This window comes from Salminus brasiliensis, chromosome 1 (genome assembly GCF_030463535.1).
Source record: "Salminus brasiliensis chromosome 1, fSalBra1.hap2, whole genome shotgun sequence".
Classification (NCBI taxonomy): Eukaryota; Metazoa; Chordata; class Actinopteri; order Characiformes; family Bryconidae; genus Salminus; species Salminus brasiliensis.
This window is the reverse complement of record NC_132878.1, coordinates 61072116-61095469: the sequence shown is the minus strand read 5'-3', so window position 1 is coordinate 61095469 and position 23354 is coordinate 61072116. Positions and strand designations below refer to the sequence as shown.

General features: G+C 40.7%; 1 protein-coding gene across 1 annotated transcript in view; it reads left to right on the top strand.

Annotated features, from left to right (window-relative positions):
- Positions 1-23354, top strand: part of gmds (GDP-mannose 4,6-dehydratase) — a 61041-nt gene that overhangs the window by 14255 nt on the left and 23432 nt on the right. The window contains exons 2-4 of the mRNA XM_072674652.1: positions 7218-7431; positions 7541-7645; positions 12401-12528. Of these exons, the coding sequence (XP_072530753.1) occupies positions 7218-7431; positions 7541-7645; positions 12401-12528 (447 nt within the window). The remainder of the gene's footprint in view (positions 1-7217; positions 7432-7540; positions 7646-12400; positions 12529-23354) is intronic.

Below are 23354 nucleotides of genomic sequence, written 5' to 3'. Positions count from 1 at the left end.
TGATACATTGCAGCAAAATCAGAATCAGAAAGTCAAAAAGTGCTGCAGAGGAGCTCTACAGGTGACTGTAATAAGCTCTTCTCAGCCTCTATGTATGTATGATTATGAAAGCATGATTTTGGAGTCTGGGGTTGTCATTTTACACTCTTAGTCTCTCCCCTTCATTCACACTCGCACGCCTGCATTTCCTGTTTTTGCACATAGGGGTCAGCAGTGTGCTGCTGTGTGTGTGAGGACAAAAGCTTCATGTTGACACAGCATGGGCCAATGTTTTCAGTAGATGAAAAAAGATTAGAAGATGGGATTTTTTATTTCACTTTTGCATTCTTCCTGTATTATTTATTTTTATTTTTTTATAGAGTGGTATTTGATTACTCAGGTAATCGTTAATGCACTTCGCATTCTTACCTGTAGTGTTAACTGATACAAAGGCTCAGTAGCGCCAGTAAACCTGTGTGATGAATTCTGATGTGATTTTACTTATGTAGCTGTGTGTGTTTTTGTATGGAGATAAGTATTAAGAGTGTTCATAAGTCCATCATTACTTGATCGATGGCTGATTGTTTAACTTAGGCGGATAGATGTAGCTGCAGGTAGCCTATAATAATAAGATGTGTTGAGCCTGTGCAAATTTTCCTGTGAGAGTGATGTTTTTTAAAACTCGAAAGTTAGTGTTTTTATTATTATTGGTGCTATTATTATTTTTTAATTTTATAAAACATGGAGGACTGAAGCACTAACATGGGATTTGTGTGTGGATTATATCTAGGTAGACTTTGGCCGGATTCCACTTACACTTTTAACTGAAATGCAGGATATTCCGTTTTAATGTTTATTTAATGTTTGTTTAATTTTAATGTGTGTAAACAGCACATTAGCACTTACGTCATTTACAGTTTTCCTGTCAGTAGCCTGCCTCTCACCTGGTACTGAATGTTGGTAGGAAAAGACTGCTGCAGCTATTGGGCCTCGATTAGAAAGTAAAGTCAGGGCTGGTGCTGGAAAATTGTGCCTAGTTTCTAGTTGATGTCTGTCATTCTGTCATTCTTTTCATACAATGCTGCACCTTCAACTTAATTTGTGGAAAACTGGGTGTTTAATTAAGTTGTAATTATTTGCAGATATAGAAATGCATTCCATTTACACTTGTGTTGAATGTGGTTGAGATTTGTCTCTGGCCACCTCTGACTGTGGATTGAGTGATCCTAATCTGTACACAATGCACCCTGGCTGTGTTTATGTGGTCGATGGATTGCAATGGATGTCTGTACATACAGGTTATTAGGAATGCTTTGTTTTGCAATTACATGTTTGATTAAATGCCTCAAGGTCAATTTCTCTTTCTCTCTCTTAAACACACACACACACACACACACACACACATACAAACACAGAGGCCCTCACGCTGCTTTAAACTGTCAAGCTTCCACAGTCACCTACTGCCTTGGCTGATGTCACCACAAACAAACAAGGCTTTGTTCAAAAGAATGACTTTGGGTCACCGCAAACAGATTAAAAACACATGATTTATTGTGTATGACACTGAGAGAACAACAAGTGCTGATTTAATTAGGTGCGATAGACATAAATCACAAAGCTTAGGGGTTGGAGCAGACCTGAGCTTTGCTTACGTTCCATAGGGGCCTGGCAGAGGTTATGTGATTCAGATTCAGGTTCTCTGTTTCCCTTTTTTTTTTTTTTTTTTTTTTTAAATGAGACGTATTTCACGTTAAATGTGCCACCATCATGACTCATGTGTAAGTTGTGGAGCCTTCAAATCTACTTATCCCTGAACATGCACCAGGGGTGGATTACCTTCTTTTCTTTTTTTTCAACTCTGTCCTACAAAAACCCTATACCTCCATTTTTACCATTTTAAATGTTTTGATGTCATTTGAATCTGGTTGTTCTTTACATTGTGTCCAGATTTCATTACTAATGGATAAATTGTAATGCTCAGTAATGACATGGAGTAAATTGACCTCCATTAAAAGTTAAGCAGGGTTTGCTATTGTGTTGTGTTAAGTTGCTATTTTGGAGATATTAGATTTGTGCATGACAGCAACAGTATATTTCCTATGAGCCAGGTAGTTCCACTTGTTTTGCAGCATTTGGTATAAACACTCTGCTAATAAAGACGTTGTGGTCTGAGTGAAATGTGTGAAATAAACATAACCACAGTAGATCATTTGAAACGTTAGTAATGTTAGTGGTGGTGGAATGCAGAATTTGGGCTAGGTGGTTTCTCATGGCAGAAACACACCTAGATTTTATCGGTTGTGATAGATTTATGGGCCAATGTTGATTGTGTTGCTAACATACTGCAGCAGTTAAAAACCTCTGTTGATGTTGAAAGATGTTTAATATCAGGTCCATCAGCACCAAGCTGGTCTGGAACTGCTGAGATGATTGAATTGACGGCACCGCATTCTTCACAGATATCTCTCTTTATCTCTATCTCTATCTGTCTTACTATCGTGCGCCCTCTCTCTCTTTGTGCCCATCTCTATCTTTTTATCTCTATCAACCCCCCCCCCCCCCCCCCTCACACACACACACACACACACACACACACACACACACAAACACTTTTGATGGAGTATTTCTGAGTAGTTATTTTGTAGAGGAGAATAATGTCTGCCTCGTTGCTTTAGGTGGGAGTAAATTGACACATTCCTGTCTCGTATCCACTCCCTCAGGCTGCTTGTGCTTTCTGGAGTCTTCTACTTCTACTTCTGTTGTAGAGCTTAGGTTACTAGTAATACGTGTATATGTACATGTAAAGGGTGTCACTGGAAATCTGAATGTTTCAAGCAATAAATCAGGATTTAAAGACAATTTGTGAGATATGAACTTTATTTTACCTTTTATTTAAAGTATGAAAATGTAATATTGAGGTAGTAGTTGGCGCAGTTATGGTTGAGCTACTGCCACTCCGACTTCGAATATCAATATAATCAATATAATGGTAGTTAATTTGTGCTGTAGTTTGTAGGGTCGTAGTACTGCACTACATTTTTTCCATGCTGGGTAGAAAAAGAAGCTCTTGATAAATCGTTTTTTTTGTGAGTATCCTGGACACATGAGCAGATATCTTAAAGTTATCATTAAGTGGCTCTCAGTGGAGCCTGCATTGTTTCTGTACTGTGAATTTTTCTGTGCATTGCACGTCTCAGCACAGCACTGCAGGTTGTCAGTGTGTTGTCATTGTTTGGAATGTGCTTAACTGTTCTGACATACAGTTAACCGCACAATAGCCCTACTCTTTCTTTTAAACTCCTAACAGCACCTGCCAACTGAGATGACACAACGTGCCGTTTTCGTGTGTGTGTGTGTGTGTGTGTGTGTGTGTGTGTGTGTGTGTGTGTGTGTGTGTGTGTGTGTGTGCGCGCGTGTGTTTCGGAGAGAGAGGTGTGCAGGGGGATACTCACATGTGGAAGCTGTTAGCTGCTGTCAACACTAAGTTAACCTACAGCAAGAGCATACATTTGTGTGTGTGTGTGTGTGTGTGTGTGTCTGAGAGAAAAAGTGAGAGAGAAAAAACGAGAGAGATCAGAATCAGAAGGTGGTCTCTTTGTCTTCAGACTACACTGTAATGTAAGCTTGTAAGCTTTATCATGATGGGAGAACACAGTGTAAGCATTTTGTTGCATGAAGTTGATGGTAATGTACTGTCTTTGGTCATTGTTAGAAGTCTAATGTATGTCATAATTGGTCCAATTTGCATACGACCCTATCCGAACTTATCCCGCGCTGCCGTGTTTAATATCACACGACCCTATCCGCACTTATCCCGCGCTGCTGTGTTTAATATCATACGACCCTATCCGCACTTATCCCATGCTGCCGTGTTTAATATCAAACGGCGCTCGCTGTACTTATCCCACGCTGCTGTGATTAATATCGTGCAACACTATCCAGACTTGTCCCACGCGGCTATGTTTAATATCATAAGACACTCTCACAACTTAACCCACACTGTCACGTTTAATATACGACATTAAGTGGTTTGATTGGTATGGCGTATGCCGGGGGCAGGTTCTTACCGCTGCACATAATGATTCAGACTGTTGCCATGTTTGTGTGTATGTTTATGCTGGAGAGAGCGAGTGAAAGATGAGGTGAGGTGTCTAGTCGTAGAGAGAGAGAGAAAGAGAGGGATTGAGAACGAGGGAGAGAGAAGTTAGTTTCACATGATGCATAGATTTAATTGGCTGATGAATTCCATTCCTGACGTGTTGAAGCCTTGAGGAGTGGAGGAGTATATCGATAGAGGGAGGGAGACTGGGGGAGATGATAAAGAGCAAGAGAGAAGCAGATGTAGAAGTGGGAGAAAAGTGTGTGAGTGTTTGCCGTAGGGCACAGGGGCTTTCCTCATGTTCAGCATAAATCTCACCACTGACAGCTCCAAGTTACCATAGTTATGCCCAGTAAAGGCTTTTGGTGTGTTTTCCTCTAAATGACTCCTGAACGCCACACACACACACACACACACACACACACACACACACACACACACACACACACACACACACACACACACACACACACACACACACAAAGATTCCTATAAGGAAGTAACATCTTTGGCTATTTGTTTTAACATCAGAGAGTGCTGTTTCATGCCAGAGGTAAAAAAAAACGGCCTGTATCATCAAATCCATTTTAGAGGAAACAACAGAACAAATGGGAGCAATGATGTCTTTGTTTCTGTGTTAAACACAGTGACGACACTAAAGAATCACACCACCAGGACTGTAAGATGTTGACAAGACTCCTCACGCACAACAGAAACTACAGTCTGGAATACAGAACTAGCAATAGCAGTGTTTGGAGCTGACAGTATTTTTTTTTTTTTTTGTATGGTGTAGCCTAGCAGTGCTTTTACAGTTTCAGAGTTGGCAAAGGCAGGAAGATGAACCCTGTGATTGGAAACCTTAAAACCCATCATTTATAACTGAAGATCACAACACCAAAAAAGCACACACTGGCTTTTCAGTGGAAGTGGAACACTGCCCACCTCTAAACTGGTGATGAGACACACATTCACACAGCACATTATACGCTATATATTTGTGGACACCCCTTCTGACGAAAGCATTCAGCTACTTTAAGTTGCAGCCATTGCTGACACAGATGTGTCTAGTCCCTGTGGAGAAGGACTGCAAACCATAGGATTCTCTGAAGCAGATAAACACAGACCTTTACAAGGTTCACACTTTTTTTTTTACGTCCTTAATTTTAGAAGAAACATTGAATGGACAGGTGTTTTTTTCTTTGCACCAAGATGTGTTCATACCAGCCAGAGCCCGTTCTTCCCCTTTGTTCTTCACAGCAGTTAACAGCAAACCAGCTTATTAACACTTACAGATGCTTCTAATTATAATTTGATTGGTTTTCAGTGGTTGAGCTGTCTCACTGCTGTGCTGTAGATCTTGTTTAAAGTTGCTAAATTTGATTCATGGTTTTCATTTCATTTTCTTACTCTAAGAAGGTATGCCGGTAACAGAAGCCAAGCTTGCTGTGGTATTGTGAAACACAAGATTCTCTTAGTGATTACTGGGGTGTTCATATAAATAAAACTAAACAAGAAAAATACCTTTTTCTTGGTGGAAATGTGACCCTGATATTCTAGAAAGCTGAAATATCACTGATTTAGTATCCAGCTATCTGATATCTGTTGTATTGCTCCGATAGTTGGTGACTATTGGTGTTGGTGCGTGTTTCGGACAGTCCCAAAGCAGCTTCAGCAAATGTCTGTGTTTGGCAAGACCTTTTAGAGCAGTTTTGGATAGTCCAGATTGCTTTGTGCTAATGTTCCCAGCAATCACCACAGCTGTAATGATCACTGTAGGCTACTGATTGCCAGGCAACACAGCTGAGTGGGTCTATAAACAGCTTGCTCCATAGATGGCATCAGTTCAACATGATGTAAGGTTTTGTGGGTGATTTTTTTTTTTTTCTCCCTGTTGCACTTCTTCTCTTCTTTTCTGTCTTATTCTAATTCTCTCTCTGTGTAGTTCAATCCCCCTTGTTTTTGCTCTCTCTCTCTCTCACTTCAGTTTCTCCTTCGCAAGTTACATTTTTCTTTTATTCCATTCACTCTTTCTAGTTATCATTCTTTTTCTGTAGTTTTCTCTCTCTCACTCTCTCTCTCATATACTATCTCTCTCACTCTATCTCTAGATGTCTCTCACACTAACTCCAGACCTCTTCCTCCTTCTCTCATTCTCTCTCTTATATTCTCTATATATACACTATCTCTAAGTCTCTCCCCCCTCTCTCTTTCTGACACACACACACACACTATATCGATGCCTCTTCATCTCTCTCCCCCCCCCCCTCTCTCTCTCTTTGTCTTACTCTAGGTCTTTTCTCTAGGTCTCTTTCCCCCTCTCTCATTCTCTAACACCTTCTCTGTCTGTCTGTCTGTCTGTCTGTCTGTCTGTCTCTCTCTCTCTCTCTCTCTCTCTCTCTCTCTCTCTCTCTCTCATTCGCTCCCATTCTCTTACGCTATTTCTAGGCCTGTCTCTCTCTCTCATTTTCTTACACTGTTTCTAGGTCTCTCTCTCATTCTTAAACTATCAGTGTATATTCTCGGAAGTCTTTCCGAGACTACACGTGTGGTCGCGTAATAAAAGCTGTTTGTTTGTGTGAGGAGTTGCGGGAGTGTAAAACAAACAAGCTGCTGGACATTCATGCTGGGGACATCACATCCTGTTCACAACAAATAATGTGAATAATGCAAAGTCTAAACGTTAGCGGTACAGCTAACGCCCTGGGAGAAATCTTCTGCTTGCCTTGTCTCACCAGGCACAAAATATTTTGATGTAGTTTCCATGTCGTGATAAATACCTTTCAGTCTTTGAGGATGGATTTGTCTCAGAGGTGTGGTAGCCTTACAAAGCCGTGCTTTTGTCTTGGTGAAACGTGTATAGGTGTGACTACAAAGAGGGTGCCAGTGTTTTTTTTTTTTTTTAAATCAGTATTACCTAATGTTGATTTTCTCTCATTTCGTCACTGATGTTCTCATCTTGCAGTGGATCTGGAATTCCCACACGATCATGCATATACGTGTGTTTTTGGGGAGGGAGTGATTGTGTCTGACTTCATTAAAAAAGAAGTTATTGGAAGACGCCCTCCACTCACAGTATGACACCTCTCCATCAGAAGGGTCAGATTCATAGAAATCAGTGAAATCTTAAAAGTAATGAAAGCTTTGTGTGCATTTATTTCAGATCTCCTTTGACCTGGCAGAATACACGGCTGACGTTGATGGTGTGGGGACTCTACGATTGCTGGACGCAATAAAGACTTGTGGGTTAACGGACAGTGTGCGGTTCTACCAGGCCTCCACCAGCGAGCTCTATGGCAAAGTCCAAGAGATTCCTCAGAAAGAGACCACTCCCTTCTACCCCCGCTCACCTTACGGTTGGCACACTCACTCATGATTCAGACTCAATCTCCTTATATTTGCTAGTCAGTCTTTTTCAGTTTTTAATGGAAAGAGAAATTGACAACTTGTGTCTCTCAAACTCAGGTGCTGCTAAACTTTATGCATACTGGATAGTGGTGAACTTCAGGGAGGCGTATAATCTGTACGCTGTTAACGGGATTCTTTTCAATCACGAGAGCCCTCGAAGAGGTAAGAACACTGTCCACAGGCAGAACACACACACACACACACACACACACACACACTAACAGGCAATTGCTTTAAGAGGGTGTGTGGTGAGCAGGTATGATTTTTATTTTTAAAGACCAGCAACAAAAACCATGCACACGCGTCTAGTGAGTAGGGGTGAAGGACAACATTGATACATTGAAGTATCACGATATTATGCTTTGCAATACTTTATTCATTCTCAAAAACACAGTATTGTTTTTAAGGAATGGTTTACATGTAAATATTACTGGCAGACCGTGGTTCATTTAATGTTATATTTAAACCCTGACTGCTAGATTGCAGTGTTGTACTTTGTCTTCTGATTCCACTGGTTAAAAAAAAGTCAGCTTCTCTTTTGCTCAGATTTCCCACATATTTTCCCTGCAGTATATTGAATCGTGACCCCTGTATCATACCCTGTACCCTGTAACCCCTGAAAGCAGATAATGCAGAAGCAAATACACAGTAGAGAGAACTGGGAGATACGTGAAAGCCTGAAAGAGAAAAATGGGGGAAAGAAAACGAAAGTGTGTGTGTGTGTGTAGGCCTAAGGGAGGGATCAGGCTTGGTTAATTTCCTGTCCATGGTAAGACAGACACTGATTCCAGGAGCAGACTGGTGAGTTAATTCCGCTTGGAATTCTGCTGGGTGTTTTCACCCCCTTAACAGTAAACACACTTCCGCTTCCATCAATAAACAGTCATTCCTCCTGGCCCAGGCTGGAGGTGGGCTTTGGAAAGAAAACAACCACACGAAAAACCCACCATGTAGTGAGCAGAACAACAAAAAAAATCCAGCTTACAGGGCACTACCGTGTGTGCAGATGCATGGGCATGTGGTTGATTAAGCCTCTGTAAAAGGTAAAGGCACTCTGCATTTTTCTAAGGTTAGGTGTGTGTGTTTGTCACTTTGAGAACAGATGTCCTCACAATGATAGAACAATGACAAATTAGCTGACTTAAGGACGTTTTCCTGGTCTTTTTGAAACAGGCTGCGTCCAGCACAATTCAACTTTTACTAAGAGGAAAGAACCAAAGAGCAGGAAGATCAGATTTTGGATAGGGTTTAGGTGTAGGTTGCTGAGGTTAGGTTTAGGTTAAGGCATGTGCTTCTCTCTCTCTCTCTCTCTCTCTCTCTCTCTTTCTCTCTGTGTGTGTGTGTGTGTGTGTGTGTGTGTGTGTGTGTGTGTGTGTGTGTGTGTGTGTGTGTGTGTGTGTGTGTGTGTGTGTGTGTGTGTGTGAGAGAGAAAACCGAGAGAGAAAGAGAGAGAGAGGGAGGGAGAGGTATAAAACTGTGTTTTTCTAGCCTTTCTATTGTCCTGTGGTCTTTTGTTTTGCTAAAAGAACCCTTGAGAGTCTAAAGCTCTTTAAGTGAAAGAGAAGGCACCTGTATGAATGTGTTGTTCGACTTCTCACCTGTCCTGCACGCACAAAGCTAAACATGTTCCTCTCCACTAAACCTCACACACCTGTGTTTGTGTTAACCATGTTGCCATGGCAACAAAGAAGTTGAATGACAGAGATGCTCTTTAGTGTTCAAAATGAAATGTCTCTCGTCACATTCTTGCACAAGACACACACACACACACACACATACACACACACACAATCCCTAGACACACATATATACAGCTTTTGGAAAAAAAAGACTTAATTATTCTTCTTAAATTTGCATCTCTACGTGTATGGCAGTCATTGTATTTCAGCCATTTCATCAAACAAAGCTTAATTACCTGAATTTGCAGACTATGAATGGCAAGTCCCCCAACAGCCATGTGAAAGACTAGTGGAGAGCCTGCCAAGACATGAAAGCTGTGATTGGCAGTCAAGGTTATTTCACCATAGTGATTTCTGAATGCTCTCAAAGTTTAAATATTAGTACTGTGTTGTTTAAATTTTAATAATAACTTCCTTTTAATCATAACTTCATATTTCGTTTTAATGGCAGTTAAAAAAAAAAGAATATTACAGGATCTTTTTGTTTTACGAAAGGGAGAAAACTCTACATAGCTATATTGAATTCTGGCATTATTAACAATTTTAGTGTTCTGTGTTTTTTTCTGGTCTGGTCTGAGTCCTCTTTAAATACACACACACACACACACACACACACACACCTGCAAACTGCCTATTTATTTCTGAAACTATGCATTTTTTTTTGCCTACTCATGTTGAAAGGGTGCCCCTGAACAGGGCTGGTTTGGCCAGGCAGAGGCCAAGCAGAGACCAAACTGTGGTCAGCTCCCTGCAACTCTGCTCCTCTTCACGATTCCCTTCTGCATGCAGCAAGACGCCATAATTACACTCAAACTGGAAACACGAGCCAGTGTGTGGAGACGGCCCGTCGTGGGCTTTCAAACACACGCTAACATGGCACACAGCTAATCCATTATTGCGGGCCAATAGCTAAAAATGTGAGAAGAAATACGATCTACTGGTCCCCAGTGCGGTTTTCCTTGCGACGGTTCGAGTAACTCTAGTATTTACTGCGCTGCATTTCAATCTGTGGTTCTGGTGCCAAGCTCACACACCTGGCTGTGAGCATGTATAGAAGGAGTCTTTTGTAATGGAGTGCTATGGGGCAAAGGCGGTGACCGTTGAGACTCAATCAACTCGCTCCACTGTGTTCCTTTTAGAGGTACACACTAACACACATACACCATCTATGACATTTTTTAATGGCTGTCAATACAAATAAGTGTGTTTTCATAACTTAAGATCTGCAGTTTCTTAATACATTAAAAACTATATTTATAGAAAACAGTCACATGAATATTGACATGAATATGAATGTTAATATGACCACTTTTGGGATAGTTTGGAAGAAAATTACTGTATTACTTCATTGAAAAGGAACAGTAAATTAAATGTACAGAGGTTGGTGTAGCGTAGAGGATATAAACACTGCATTACTTGTGGCAGATTAGAGTTTGATTGCTCTGCCAGGCAAGCACATAATGCTACACCAATACCAGTTCTTGGGCAAGACTCCTCTAACACCACATTCACCTTCCTGCGTAACACAATTCTAATGCAAGTCACTCTTTTTAAGTTAAAAGCTGTAGATGTAGAGTAAATAAAAAAAAGGCTGTATGTTCCCAAACTGTAATCCAAACAAAACTTTTGAGAATAATTTGTATATTGACTTGAACATCCATGAAAGTGGAACTCAAACTTGACCAGTACCCAATAGCCTACTATTTTGAGACCTGACCCGATCAGACACAGTTGGTACTGCTTGGGGCACAACTGTAATCTAAATCTTATGTTGCACCTAAAAACTGACCCAAACCTGGCATATAACCCCATATTTTTCAACCCCCAATATATATATTTTTTCTATCGTTCACTATTTATTTATTTATTTGTTTGTTTGTTTGTAACCAGTTGTAAACATTTGTGATTATGCAAAAAGGTCGGTGGTATTTCAACTGGATGAAGTGCAGCAGAGTTTGAATACAAGTCACTGAACTCAGTATAGGAGCAGTTTTTTAAGAATCTGTCACTACTGATGCATTTTGTCTGCATGTCAGAATATCATGATAAATATTGTGTATCGAGAAAATGTCTTTAAATATCATGATATAGTATTTTTACCATATCGCCTACCACCATCTTCTCTCAGTCACAATCATTTTTGTAACTAACCTACCTACCCCTTATGAAGGCCATTAGACACAGAATGTAATACAAATAAATGTCATGAAAATTCGAAATATTCAGACATGTTTTCAGATGTCCACACACCAGACCAGAAAGTGATTCACCACATTTCCATTAGTTTGGGTTTGTAGACTGCTTGGATGTCCGTTAACTCTGTTGGAGATGCCTTCGAGCTACTTTCCTCACCACACATGACGCAGACAAACTAATCTTTTCAATGTTCTTAGTTAATGACACGGTCAAGCCATCATCTTGCCGTAATGTCAACAGTTGCGATCGGCTGGGTGAGGTTTATTTCACCAGTGAAGGTTCTGAAAAATATTTTTTTCATTTATGTGCATTTATTTATTTCTGAGCAAGTCATTCTCAGTTTGTAAAGGCTTTTACACTGGAAAAATTCATTAAAAGGAAGCTGCATACTTACAGTGGCTTAGTGCTTATTGAGCATACATATTACTGGACTTATTTAATGAGAGTGCAACCCTAACCTGAGCCTCCCCTATTACAGACAGGCAGCTGTGGTGGAGTGGAGTTACTGCATTTGAAAACTCCAACCTCTGTCTGCTTTTAAATGCAGCTCAGCCCAGCAGGTCTTCAGACATCCAAGGTTTCCCACAGATCAAGTGTGTGTGTGTTTCTTTGGCAGCTTTGCAGGACTTTGGCCTGGCTCTCCGTGCCTCCAGGGTGGTCCACTGACTAGACAAGACTTTCATTTTGTGTGTGTGTGTGTGTGTGTGTGTGTGTGTGTGTGTGTGTGTGTGTGTGTGTGAGAGAGAGAGAGAGAGAGAGACTAACTGACTGACTGACATGAAGCTAGATTTATTTTGGCTTCAAGATTTAAAGTGACATTGTACGTCAGGAGGTAGATGACTGAGAAAGGGAGAGAGAGAGAAAGAGAGAGAAGTGATAAGGTACATAAAGTGAACAAAACTGAAACTGGGTCTGTCAAATGTGTCAGATACTCAACACCTACACTCATCACACTCATCACTCATCATCAGTGGGGACCGATATCTGAAATGTGTGTGTGTGTGTGTGTGTGTGTGTGTGTGTGTTTGCTTGTGTTTTGCAGGCTCCAACTTTGTCACCAGGAAAATCAGTCGCTCAGTGGCAAAGATCCACCTTGGACAATTGAAGTGCTTCAGTCTGGGTAATCTAGACTCCAAGAGAGACTGGGGCCATGCCAAAGACTATGTGGAGGTACTGTCTCTCTTTTTCTTAGCACTCCTCTTTCTTCTCCTTCTGTCCATCTCAGTAAACTTTTGCCTACTCTGTGCAGATGAAAATGCCTCTTGCTTTCTAAATACCTTTTTGGGTTTACAATGAACTGATATTAAAAGTCTTTTGCCTTAGACTAGACATGGAAGGATCTATCCTCTGTGTATTGGGATCAGTTGATTTTCAGCCCAAATATGCAATCGCTGATTGACCGATATTTCTCTAACTTGGCCTGAGAGCCGAATATGAGAGTCGACCAGATTTTGTGATGCAGTTTCTAGATATGCAGTTCGCTAGATGGCAGTACAGATCTCGCATCAACTGCAGAAACTCATTAAAGTCAGTGTTGAATTTCGCTCCCTGTTCTGATAGAATATTACCCTGGAAAGTGTTGATGTGGCATCCAGTCCCACTTTCAGTTGGTATTGATGATTGGCTTGTTGTGCTGAAATGCGACCAGCGATTGATATCACCTCCAAAAACACTGAGTGGTCCATCTCTACCTACTTTAAGCACACCTTTTTACAAAATATAGGGTCATGAAATGGCTCTTTTTATTGATGCCATAGAAGGAGAACTACCTTTGGCCTTACTCTGGAAAGAACTCATATACCAGTATCTTCCTACGAACATCAGAATCATTGTGAAAACTGTGTAAATTGACTTAAAGACGAATCTTCTCAAGAAGGCCCAATGTTTGCATTAGAGATTGGTAAAGAATTGGTAAGGAACCTTTACATCAAGTAAAGGTTCTTTACACCTTTAAGAGGTTTATGGTTCCTCTGTGGAATTGCTCAAAGAACCATTCAAAGCACCTTTATTTTATAAGCGCGTACGTGTAATATCATTTTAAGTGAGTTGTTTGACTTTGCTGACTGTGTCTCTGGTTACACAGTGGTTTCACTGAATGGCGTGGATCTGAAAGCTGGGCTTTTGAGTACAAGCTGTGTGGGAGGTATGGAAGGCATTTAGGAAAATTGAGGTGTTTTGTACTGAGTGTGGCTCTCTGTGAGACGTATGAAGTCTTCTGAGTCACTGAGCTCTAAAATAGCAGCAGAGAAAAATGGAGTCATTACTGTCAAACCAGCAACTATAGCAAGTGAGCCCAGTCTAACCCTGGTGCCTTCTGCATGAAGTGTGTGTGTGTGTGTGAGTGAGAGAGAGCGAGGGAGAGAGAGTAAGGAGTGAGTGAGGACCTGGAGCAGAACAGGCAGGGCTACTGAGAGTGTGTTTGTCTAAACTCTTGAACCTGTGTATAGTTTTGATTGGTCTCTGTTTGTATGAAGTATTGAGCTCTCTGAAAGCTGAACATTTCTGAATTTGTCAAATCCTCCACCACACACACCCTCACAATTAAACTAGCCCAGCAATAAAGTTTAATGAGTCCTCATGTTATTGTATTCCCCCGTTTCCGTCTTACAGCCTAGGACTGTTGTGTGAGAAATACTGGTGAATGCTTGGTGATTCAGGCCTTCTTAGAAAGAAAATGCTAAACAGGAGAATAATCTAAATGGTAGTTTATCAGTTTCTTTTCCTTTTTGCTCTTTAGTACTTGAAACCTTGCTTACTGTGATTGACCACAGTTGTGAAATCCTGTTGCTTATTCCTGTTAAATGACTTTTCAAGGTTGAGGGAGAGATTGTTCTTTTTTTCCCCCTTTGTGTTGTGCCATTCTTTCCCGCATTAGTACTGACAAGACCACCATGCTGCCGAAAAGCATCTTCATAGCATGATGGGATGACCATTGTACTTTTAAGGTGTGGTACAGCTGGTTATGAGTAACTATTTCTCATAACATGGATCATTTGACCTTTGCGCAGAAAACGTCCCATTCAGAAATCTGAATTTCTTCCAGTAGGTTCTATGCACGCCTTCCGGGTTCTTGTATAACAGCAGATCAACGTCCGGTTTATATACGCCGGCAAGGGCAGTCTAACGTCAGTCAATGAGGAAAAGTGAAAAGCCACACAACTTAAGAGTAGGATCAGTGTGGTTAGAGGAATGGTCAAGGGAGCTTCAGCCACAACGTTAATACGGGCAATGTTTTCCTTTTTAAATAGTAATAATGATAATAAAAGTAATAAGAGTAATAATAAGAATAATTTTGAATTTAAAACATTTACAGCATTTACAGAGAAAAACATCAAAGGTCAATATTAATACAGTGCTAATGGAAAAAATTTAGATATAAAATACTAAAGAAGTTCAGAGTGCTTTACAGAAGCAGATTTTAGAAGATTTTAGAATAAATTAATCAGCGGTCATAGGTGTTAGTGGTGCTTCTAGCCAATGAGGTACGTTCTGTTGTCATTAAGCCGTCTCTCAGCTTGCGCAACCCCTTAGAGAGCAGGTGCAGCCACCAAGCACCTGGGGAAATTATAACACTGTATGTCATAATGACGCTTTGATGGCACTGATGCAAGTCAGGCAAAAAAACTAACTGGTGTGCACCAGACCAGGCCAGACGGCCATCAGTCAGCACGATGTTGGGTTAAGTCGAATAAGCCGTATGTTCTAGCTAGGCGTTCTCTGACAAATCGGAAGCTGGACTGCTGCCAGCATAATGTCTAAAGGAAACACGTTGCAGACCTAGTGTGCATAGAGCCTATCGGATCAAATCGCATTTGTATGTGGTTTCAAGTCAGATTTTCGGACTCAGTTTGACCAATAATTTTTTGATTTGAGTTTGAGTTTGATTTCATATTTTTACACGTTCTTTTATTCAGGAAGACGATTTACAATTTTTATAAGTCTTAACTTTGGGTCTTCTCCCTTTTAGAACGAGGTTTTCCCTATTGCCTTTCAAGTGAAATATTAAGTGTGTGAGCATGCACCGTGCTTGAGAAAGTGCGTGTGTGGTGCATAGAATGAGGTTTGCTGTTTTAACGGGTGAAGGGTTGGAGGGGCTGGTTTGGTGGGCTTTGGGGGTTTAAACTCCAGTGGTCGGCTTCCAGCAGGGAAATAAACACAGCTGCAAGTTGAGGCCACCTTAATCTTCGTGTGTATGTGCGAGTGCAGTCTACTGTCCTGCCCTCTGGTTTGAGAGGTCTTTGATCTCAGTTATTTAGACCTGCTAGGACATGCATGGATTAATGTAATGAAAAATGTGACCTTTTTTAGTTAAAGTGATTGGTTATTGATCACAAGGTTGTGGGTTTAATACCTGGGACTGCCAAGCTGCTACTGCAATGTCTCTCTGCTCCAGGGATGCCGTGGCTGGTCCCGCACTCTGGCTAAAAGTGAAAGTAATCACTCCGCATAAGTATAAATGACAATAAATGCATATTTGAATAATTATTTTGAAATGCGCTATAGCACTACAGTGATCTTCTCTACAGCGTGAATGTGTGATGACAGAAATTTCCAGCCTAGTGGTCCACAGTCGAAGCTTTTATTTGCTCTGACACATCTAGCCAAGCTTAACCAGAGCCTAATAATTAGATGTTAAGTTGAATCAGGTGTGTCAGGAGGTTCATCGGTACAAGTTCCAAAAAAGATTCAGTTACTCCAGACTGTGTGTGTGTGTGTGTGTGTGTGTGTGTGTGTGTGTGTGTGTGTGTGTGTGTGTGTGTGTGTGTGTGTGTGTGTGTGTGGCAGCTGCTATCCCTGGGATTGACAAGGCTGAGCTCTTCCCTGCTGTGCAGAGGATGAAAGCACATGCTCTCATTTCTCTCTTTCTGTTTTTCTCTCCTCTCTTCACATGCCCTCTGTAACCAGAATCCTCAACTTTCCGAGTATCACACTGGGTTAAAGGAGGGAGGGAGAGGGGGACGGAGGGGAAAGTACAGAGGAATAGGGGAAAAATAGCTCTGGTGATAGAAACAGCGCAAGACAGGAGCGAATGACGGGGATTTATGCTCTGGCTCTTTTCGTCTCACACGCAGTGTCAAACCTGGCTGACCGCAGGGCCACCTTTCACTTTGTCTCCCCTCGTCAGGTCACAAACCGTCTTCTACATCTCTCCGCTCTCTTCACTTTATATTTCTTTTGCTTCGTCAGCAAACTAAGTCTTTCATTACAGAGAGGTTACACACTCCCCCTCTTTCTCTCTCACAGTCGTTCTCTCTCACTTCATCACTCTGTGTGGACGCATATTTTGCTGACAACTGCTGTATTCAGTGGTACAGGCTTTGTCTTTATGCAACTTTCGAACCAAATAGAGTAAATCTATCTCTGTGCTGTCTGTGTGCGTTTGTGTTATCACATACATAAATGTGTCTGGTTCATGGCAACCACGTTTTCCGTCACTCTGCCTTGTCACTGGGGTACATATTACTCAAGCAGTATATTTTCGAAGCTGAAGGCAGACTTTGTACCACCTAATCTACTGATACATAGAAATGTCATTATTTATACGGGATGGTGTTGGCTAAAGATGTCTTAAAATGCAGAGTTCGTCAGCTCCAAGATTTCAGACTAGACTACAACCCACTGCAGACCAGCAGGGCTCATGAATACAGATCATATCTATTAACAATACAGTGTATTGTAGTGTATCATTCAATACTAGCTTCTCAATTCTGTACACTCAAGCAGTTATCAGCTTTGAGCAAATAAAGTACTCCTGGAAGCACTCCTAAAGTAATACTGATAATACTGCCTGAAGTATGTGTAATTAAATTCAATTGCATTAAGACATCCCCGCACCAATATCAAATTAAACTATGAATTGAAGAATTGGTACACCCCTGTATAATAACCACTAGTCAGACACTATATATAGGCAATATATTGTCTGTACTGATAAACCAGCATTGATGGCATGCAGTAATACTGGGGTGCATTTCCTGAAGTGTTCATTCTGCCTAAGTAGGTCTCCCAAAATCCTTCGTAACTAAGGTAGTACTTAAACACATTTGTAAATGTCAACTTTTTCGGACACATTCAGAACTTTCTAAGTACCTCTTAATTTAAAGTTCATGTGCTTTACTGCTGCAGAAATGATTGAGACATTTAAGATTCCTTAAAAAATACTTATTAGTTTTATGCATGGCTACAGCACTGTCTAATATGTAAAACACAAATTCATGAAAATCTAAATTTATCAATGCCATAGAAGAACCACTTTTGGTTCCATAAAATGTATGTGGGCTCCAAGTTGGAATCCCAGGTCATGCCAGCTACCATCAGCAGCCTGAGCCCATAGAAGCACAATTCTATCTGGGTATCTATCTCTCTCTCTCTCTCTCTCTCTCTCTCTCTCTCTCTCTCTCTCTCTCTCTCTCTCTCTCTCAAGAGAGGCGGTGGCTGGTTGCGCATGTATTTGAGGAGTCAGTCATGTATGTAATGGATAAATGTGAGTCTAAAGAACCTTCACATGATGTAAAGGTTCTTTACGCTAACATATCTCAATTACAAACATAGCTCTTCAATGGCATCACTGAAAGAACCATTTGAAGAACCATGTTGCAGTAATACATTTTCTTTCTGGAAAGATGCTATCTGTCTGGTTAACCTTTGCCGTACTGTGTACAGTTCTCTTGCAATACATTCTTCATGCATAACATATAATTAATTAAATTAAAAAGATCATTTGGGTTAATTAACTAAATTGATGCAAACTTATCTGATAGTGGGATAAATTTGGAAATATTGCAATGCTGAATTTGATCTGTTTTGTCCATTCTGCCCAGCAATGTCATGTGTTACAGGGCTGACTGCTGATGCAGAAGACTGCTGTACTAGTCATCAACGTTTTTAAAAGCCTGTGTGCTGTTCGCTCTTTGGCCTCAGTTCAGTAATGTTTCCAGAAATACGGGAAAGCAGCAGTAAAAACCACAACACACTGTTACTGGCCCACAGATCACATTTTCTGCCATATAACATTAGCTTACCAAAAGTAAACCATGTTAATACATTGTTTGCAGTTCTTATTTGCACATTGTGAAATAATGGTTTGGAAAGGATTAAACATCCCCCAAAATGACTTGTTTGAAGTTAGAGAGCTAGAGATAATAAATCACAAGATTCATTATTGTCATTCTGGCACAAAAAAAGTTTTTCGAAATATGTACGCTTCACATTTACAGAGCCTCCCAGACACAGTCACTTAAAAACAACCTGAAAATAAACCTCCGTACCTCCGACCAGCAACACAGGTGTGTACGAGTGGGCTTTCTGAATGTTTGCTTGTATGTGTGTGTGTTTGAGTTTAGGTTTGACTCTGAAAAAGACCCTGTTTGTCCATTGGAGACCAAGAGGAAGTCCAGACCGCACCCTTTGAAGTCATGAAGGCTTCTGGCATGTGTGTTTGTGTGTGTGTGTGTGTGTGTGTGTGTGTGTGTGTGTGTGTGTGTGTGTGTGTGTGTGTGTGTATGTGTGTATGTGTGCTTATGCTTACGGGAAATGAAATATCCCACATCAATCATTTTTTTTCCACTCATAAATTATTCATGCTTACACACACTCACTCACACTTTCTCTCTGTCCTCTCACTCCTCCCTGTTCTAAGCTTGGATCTGTCTCCACCCTGCTGGTAGTTTCGGGTCTAGGCCTACCATGGACCTCAGCTCCACCTGGTTTCATTATTTATTTATTTAATTATCTATCATACTTGTTGTAACACGCATTCACATTTTACATCACTTTTGAATTAGTAATGAGGAGGAACTCGACCAGTGTGTTTGAACAGCTTGTCACTGTGGCAAAATATATAGAATATACATAACAGTATGGGTGTGTGTGTGTATGTGTATATATGTGTATAATGCAAAACGTGGTGGTTTTATATACATCGCTATGTTCATTAAAACATTTCCAGAAAAGCTCTCCTCGTGTGAGTCTAGCCATATTTATAGTTATCATCCAGCACCTGGTTTGAGCTGAACTGGTACTGAACTGACATATATATATATATGTGTGTGTATGTATGTATGTATATATATATATATATATATATATATATATATATATATATATATATATATAATGCACCCTCTTGCCAAATTTTCCCCACAAATCAGAGTGGAACAACAATAGTTATAATGTAGCAGAAGGGAAAAAGGGTGTGTGGGTGTGTTTCAGAGGGCAAGAGGCTGTTTGCCAAACAGGCTCTGTGTGCAGGGAACAGTGCAGTTCTGTTTAAAATGAAGAATGTTCAGAACAAGGCTGTGTGGACTGGTGGGTTGAGGTGGGGTGTAACTAGTTACATTTACATCTCTATTGTAAATGTGAAATGAATTTGTGCTTTGATGAATTTGTACTTTGAATTTGCACCCATACATGGACCACATGCATTGCTGCTTGCAGGTTTTTATCTGTGCTTTCATTGTGAGAGTGCATCCATATTTCCATATTTATGATTATTGGTGCCAGATGTACTCTGTTCTACTGTTTACCTAAAGGTTACTTAGTACTTGTTTTTTTTTTTTTTACCTGATAGGATTGTACATTTACTCAAGTTATTTTATTGTTAAAAAAGTTTTTTTTTTAGATTCTTTATTACACTCAAGTAACAACAGACAACTGTGTGTGTGTGTGTGTGTGTGTGTGTGTGTGTGTGTAATGTGGGGTTAGTATTGCACTCTTAACCTCCCAATGAGTCCCTGAGACTGGTGAGCATTGACTATTGTCTTTATGAAACTGACCCATGACATATTGGTTTTAACAGTCAGTAAAAACAGTTCAAAAACAGCATCCTGTGTGTGTGTGTGTTTGTATGTGTGTGTGTGTGTGGCACTGTGCTGAATCAAGGAACTCTTTTCTTGTAGTTTGAGGGACTTAGAGCTGGAGTGAAATGCAGCACTGTTTGTGTGTGTGTGCAATACGCAAATGTGTGTGAAATCCCTCAGTGGCTTCATGCTGATCAGTCATCACCAGGACAGAAATGCACTAGCCCTGTGTGTGTTATTGGTGTGAAACTCCTATACAAGGCTGTGGATCATCAGTTGTAATCTCTATGATGACAGCCTTTAGGCATAGCAAAGAATAATGTTGCCATAGTGACTGTGGAGCATGTTTGCATCTACACCATGTCTAAAGGTTCTGAACCTGTGTGAACACAGACAACTGGCAGAGAATGAGAGAGGATGAGTAGATAGGAAAAGCATGAGGGGGAGGGGGGAAGGCAAATGGACCACTATAGAGGGGTGGGTATGTGTGTGGAGATATGGGCAGCGTCCTCTCCCTTCATCTGTCTGTCAGTGCACTAGCTTGAGCAACACAAAATAGTGCCGGCAATGACGACAGCTAAATGTAACAGCCCCTGTGTGCGTGTGTGTATGTGTGTGTGAGGCAGGGTAGGTGATAAGTGACTTAATGACTTTTTTACATTCTCACCCACTGCATGCAGTGGACCAGTACACATGTTTAACTGACATATTTTCACCAAAGGCTCTTGGGACCATATTTTTCTACCTTATCGCTCAGCACTTTAGTGTTCTCTTTGTGTTTGTACTTGTTTCATACATTTTTAGGGAAGAAATGCCCTAATGGTATGAGGACAACCAAGGGAAACCAGGAGCAACATTTTTAACCGACAGGGCAAACTCATTTATTTTTGGTTACTGAGGTTAAGGTTTAGGGTTAGGCTTAGATTAGTGGAATATCGGTATTGCATGGTAGCATAACTGTAAATACTGGACTTCCTCATGGAGAGTTTTTGAAAACGATAAGAACACTCACGCATTTATGCATGACTTTGGTTTTTAACACGTGGTTTTAAACATTCTCCACTGTCACTTCAGTGTTAAATCATACAGGTCATACAGGTTTTCACAAAATACAGATACAGAAACAGATGGAATCATACATCCATTACATACATGCACACACATGCACTATCTGTCTATCTATCTATTGGTCTACAGCTCTGTCTACCAATTCTAAAATGATAAAGGTGTCCGTGTGAATTGTTAAGTGAGTGAAACATCACAGATCTCCAAAAGGTATCAAGCTTAATTTGAAACATTTTTTTTTTTTTACTTTTACCAGAGGTCTCTCAAGGACCCTAATTAGCTCATCTAAGCAGCTGTCTAGCAGTGACAGTAACAATAATTAAAATAGTAGATATAATAATAACAGATAATAACAGACACCCACAAATGGTGTATCGATAATGCTTTGGAATTGTGTTGCTATCAGTGGCACTTTGGACATTTCACTGATCGAGGACATAATTGATTGAGTTAATTACCAGCAGATTCTGAAAACAAACATCACACTGTTAGTAAAAAAGCTGAAGATGAAGCAGGATAATATTACTAAAGACTTCTCAAAATCCACAGTGGACTCAATGTGGACTCTCAGTCATCTCAAAAATGCACCCATGACAACTTTAGAATCACACAAAACTAGAAGTCAAATGGGTGAAACTGAAAAGACTCAAAAAGAGTGATACTTGCCGAAGGGGTGTCACTAAGTACGGACTATGCTAGCTATACACTGTAACAAATATTGCCCAAACGTGTGTGTGTGTGTGTGTGTGTGTGTCTGTCTGTCTGTCTGTCTGTGTGTGTGTGTGTGTGTGCACACAAACTGCAAGTCACAAAATCTTATGGGCCTTATAATGCCTTGTTAAATTAGTCTGGAAGAGAACACGATAAACACAACCTACACGCTTACCCATGCTTACACACACGCTCCATCCTTTCCCAACCCCATCTGACCTGGCCAATCCTCTCTCCATCTGGTTTTGTTTTAGCCCTCCCTCAGGGCCGGGAAATAGTTGGAGGAGCTTGTGTTTCCCCAGGGGCGCATTTCACAGGTGCACCACTGCTAGTCTCAGGCTTTTTAACGTTAGCCTTAAACGGGAGAAATAACAAATACTGGCATATCAGAAGAGTCTGTACCCTATTTCTTGGAGTATACATTTCTGCCTTTCTGGTTTCTGCTTTCTAAGACACACACACACACACACACACACACACACACACACACAGTGTAAGACTATGAGGGTCATTCTTGTTTAACCGCAACACAACTGGAACATTTTCACCATTAAACATCTTAATGACTCAGCAGTCACAAACCTACACCCAGGCTGTTAAACATCTCTGCACACACAGACGCCATCCAGATGTGGGCAGCGATGCATTGGATTGGATAATAGGTCAGGAGTTTCTCCTTCAGAGTGTAGAGGCTATAGGTCAAATGCTGCTCTACCCGCTACAGAGACCTGTGTATGTGTATGTGCGTGCGGTAGGCTGGATGGGAACTTGTGACCACCCAGAGTTCTCCCAGAAGGTGGTAATCCTTGTCTGGTTGTAAACGGTCACTCTTGTTTCCTCTGCTGGTCACTCAATCGCCCATATGGCTGAAGCAGCAAGAATTATTGGACATTAACATGTGTGGTGTGGGTTACTGATAGCTTAAAGTGGACTTTGGGTTTAGAGTTACTTGTGCTGCTGATTGCCTCTTTTTTTTTTTTTTTTAAGGGTTCGAACAGAAGAACACGTACTCCCACCTCTCTCTCTCTCTCTCTCTCTCTCTCTCTCTCTTCCTTCCACTCTCACCCTCTCTCACACAGGCACACCCATTGCATATTAGGTAATAGAGACGCATTATTTCCATACATAGGATTTGTATCAGCTCTGATATTTACCTTATTATATTTATTGTTTAGAATTTTTGTTAACTGACTTTATCATTTCAGTAAAATACGTTTGGTCAGATAAGCAATGCTAAATCAAACCATAGACTCTGCTCAGCTAGGTTGCAAGCTTTACTTGAAGGGAACACCGGATATTACAATTTAAATTGTCATCAAAAAAAGCCTTAAAAGAACCTTTAACAAATATCAGCCAAGACATGTTTAGTGTCTGTAATTTGTATATTTTGTTAAGAAAGGAAGATGCTTGGTGAGGCTGCCC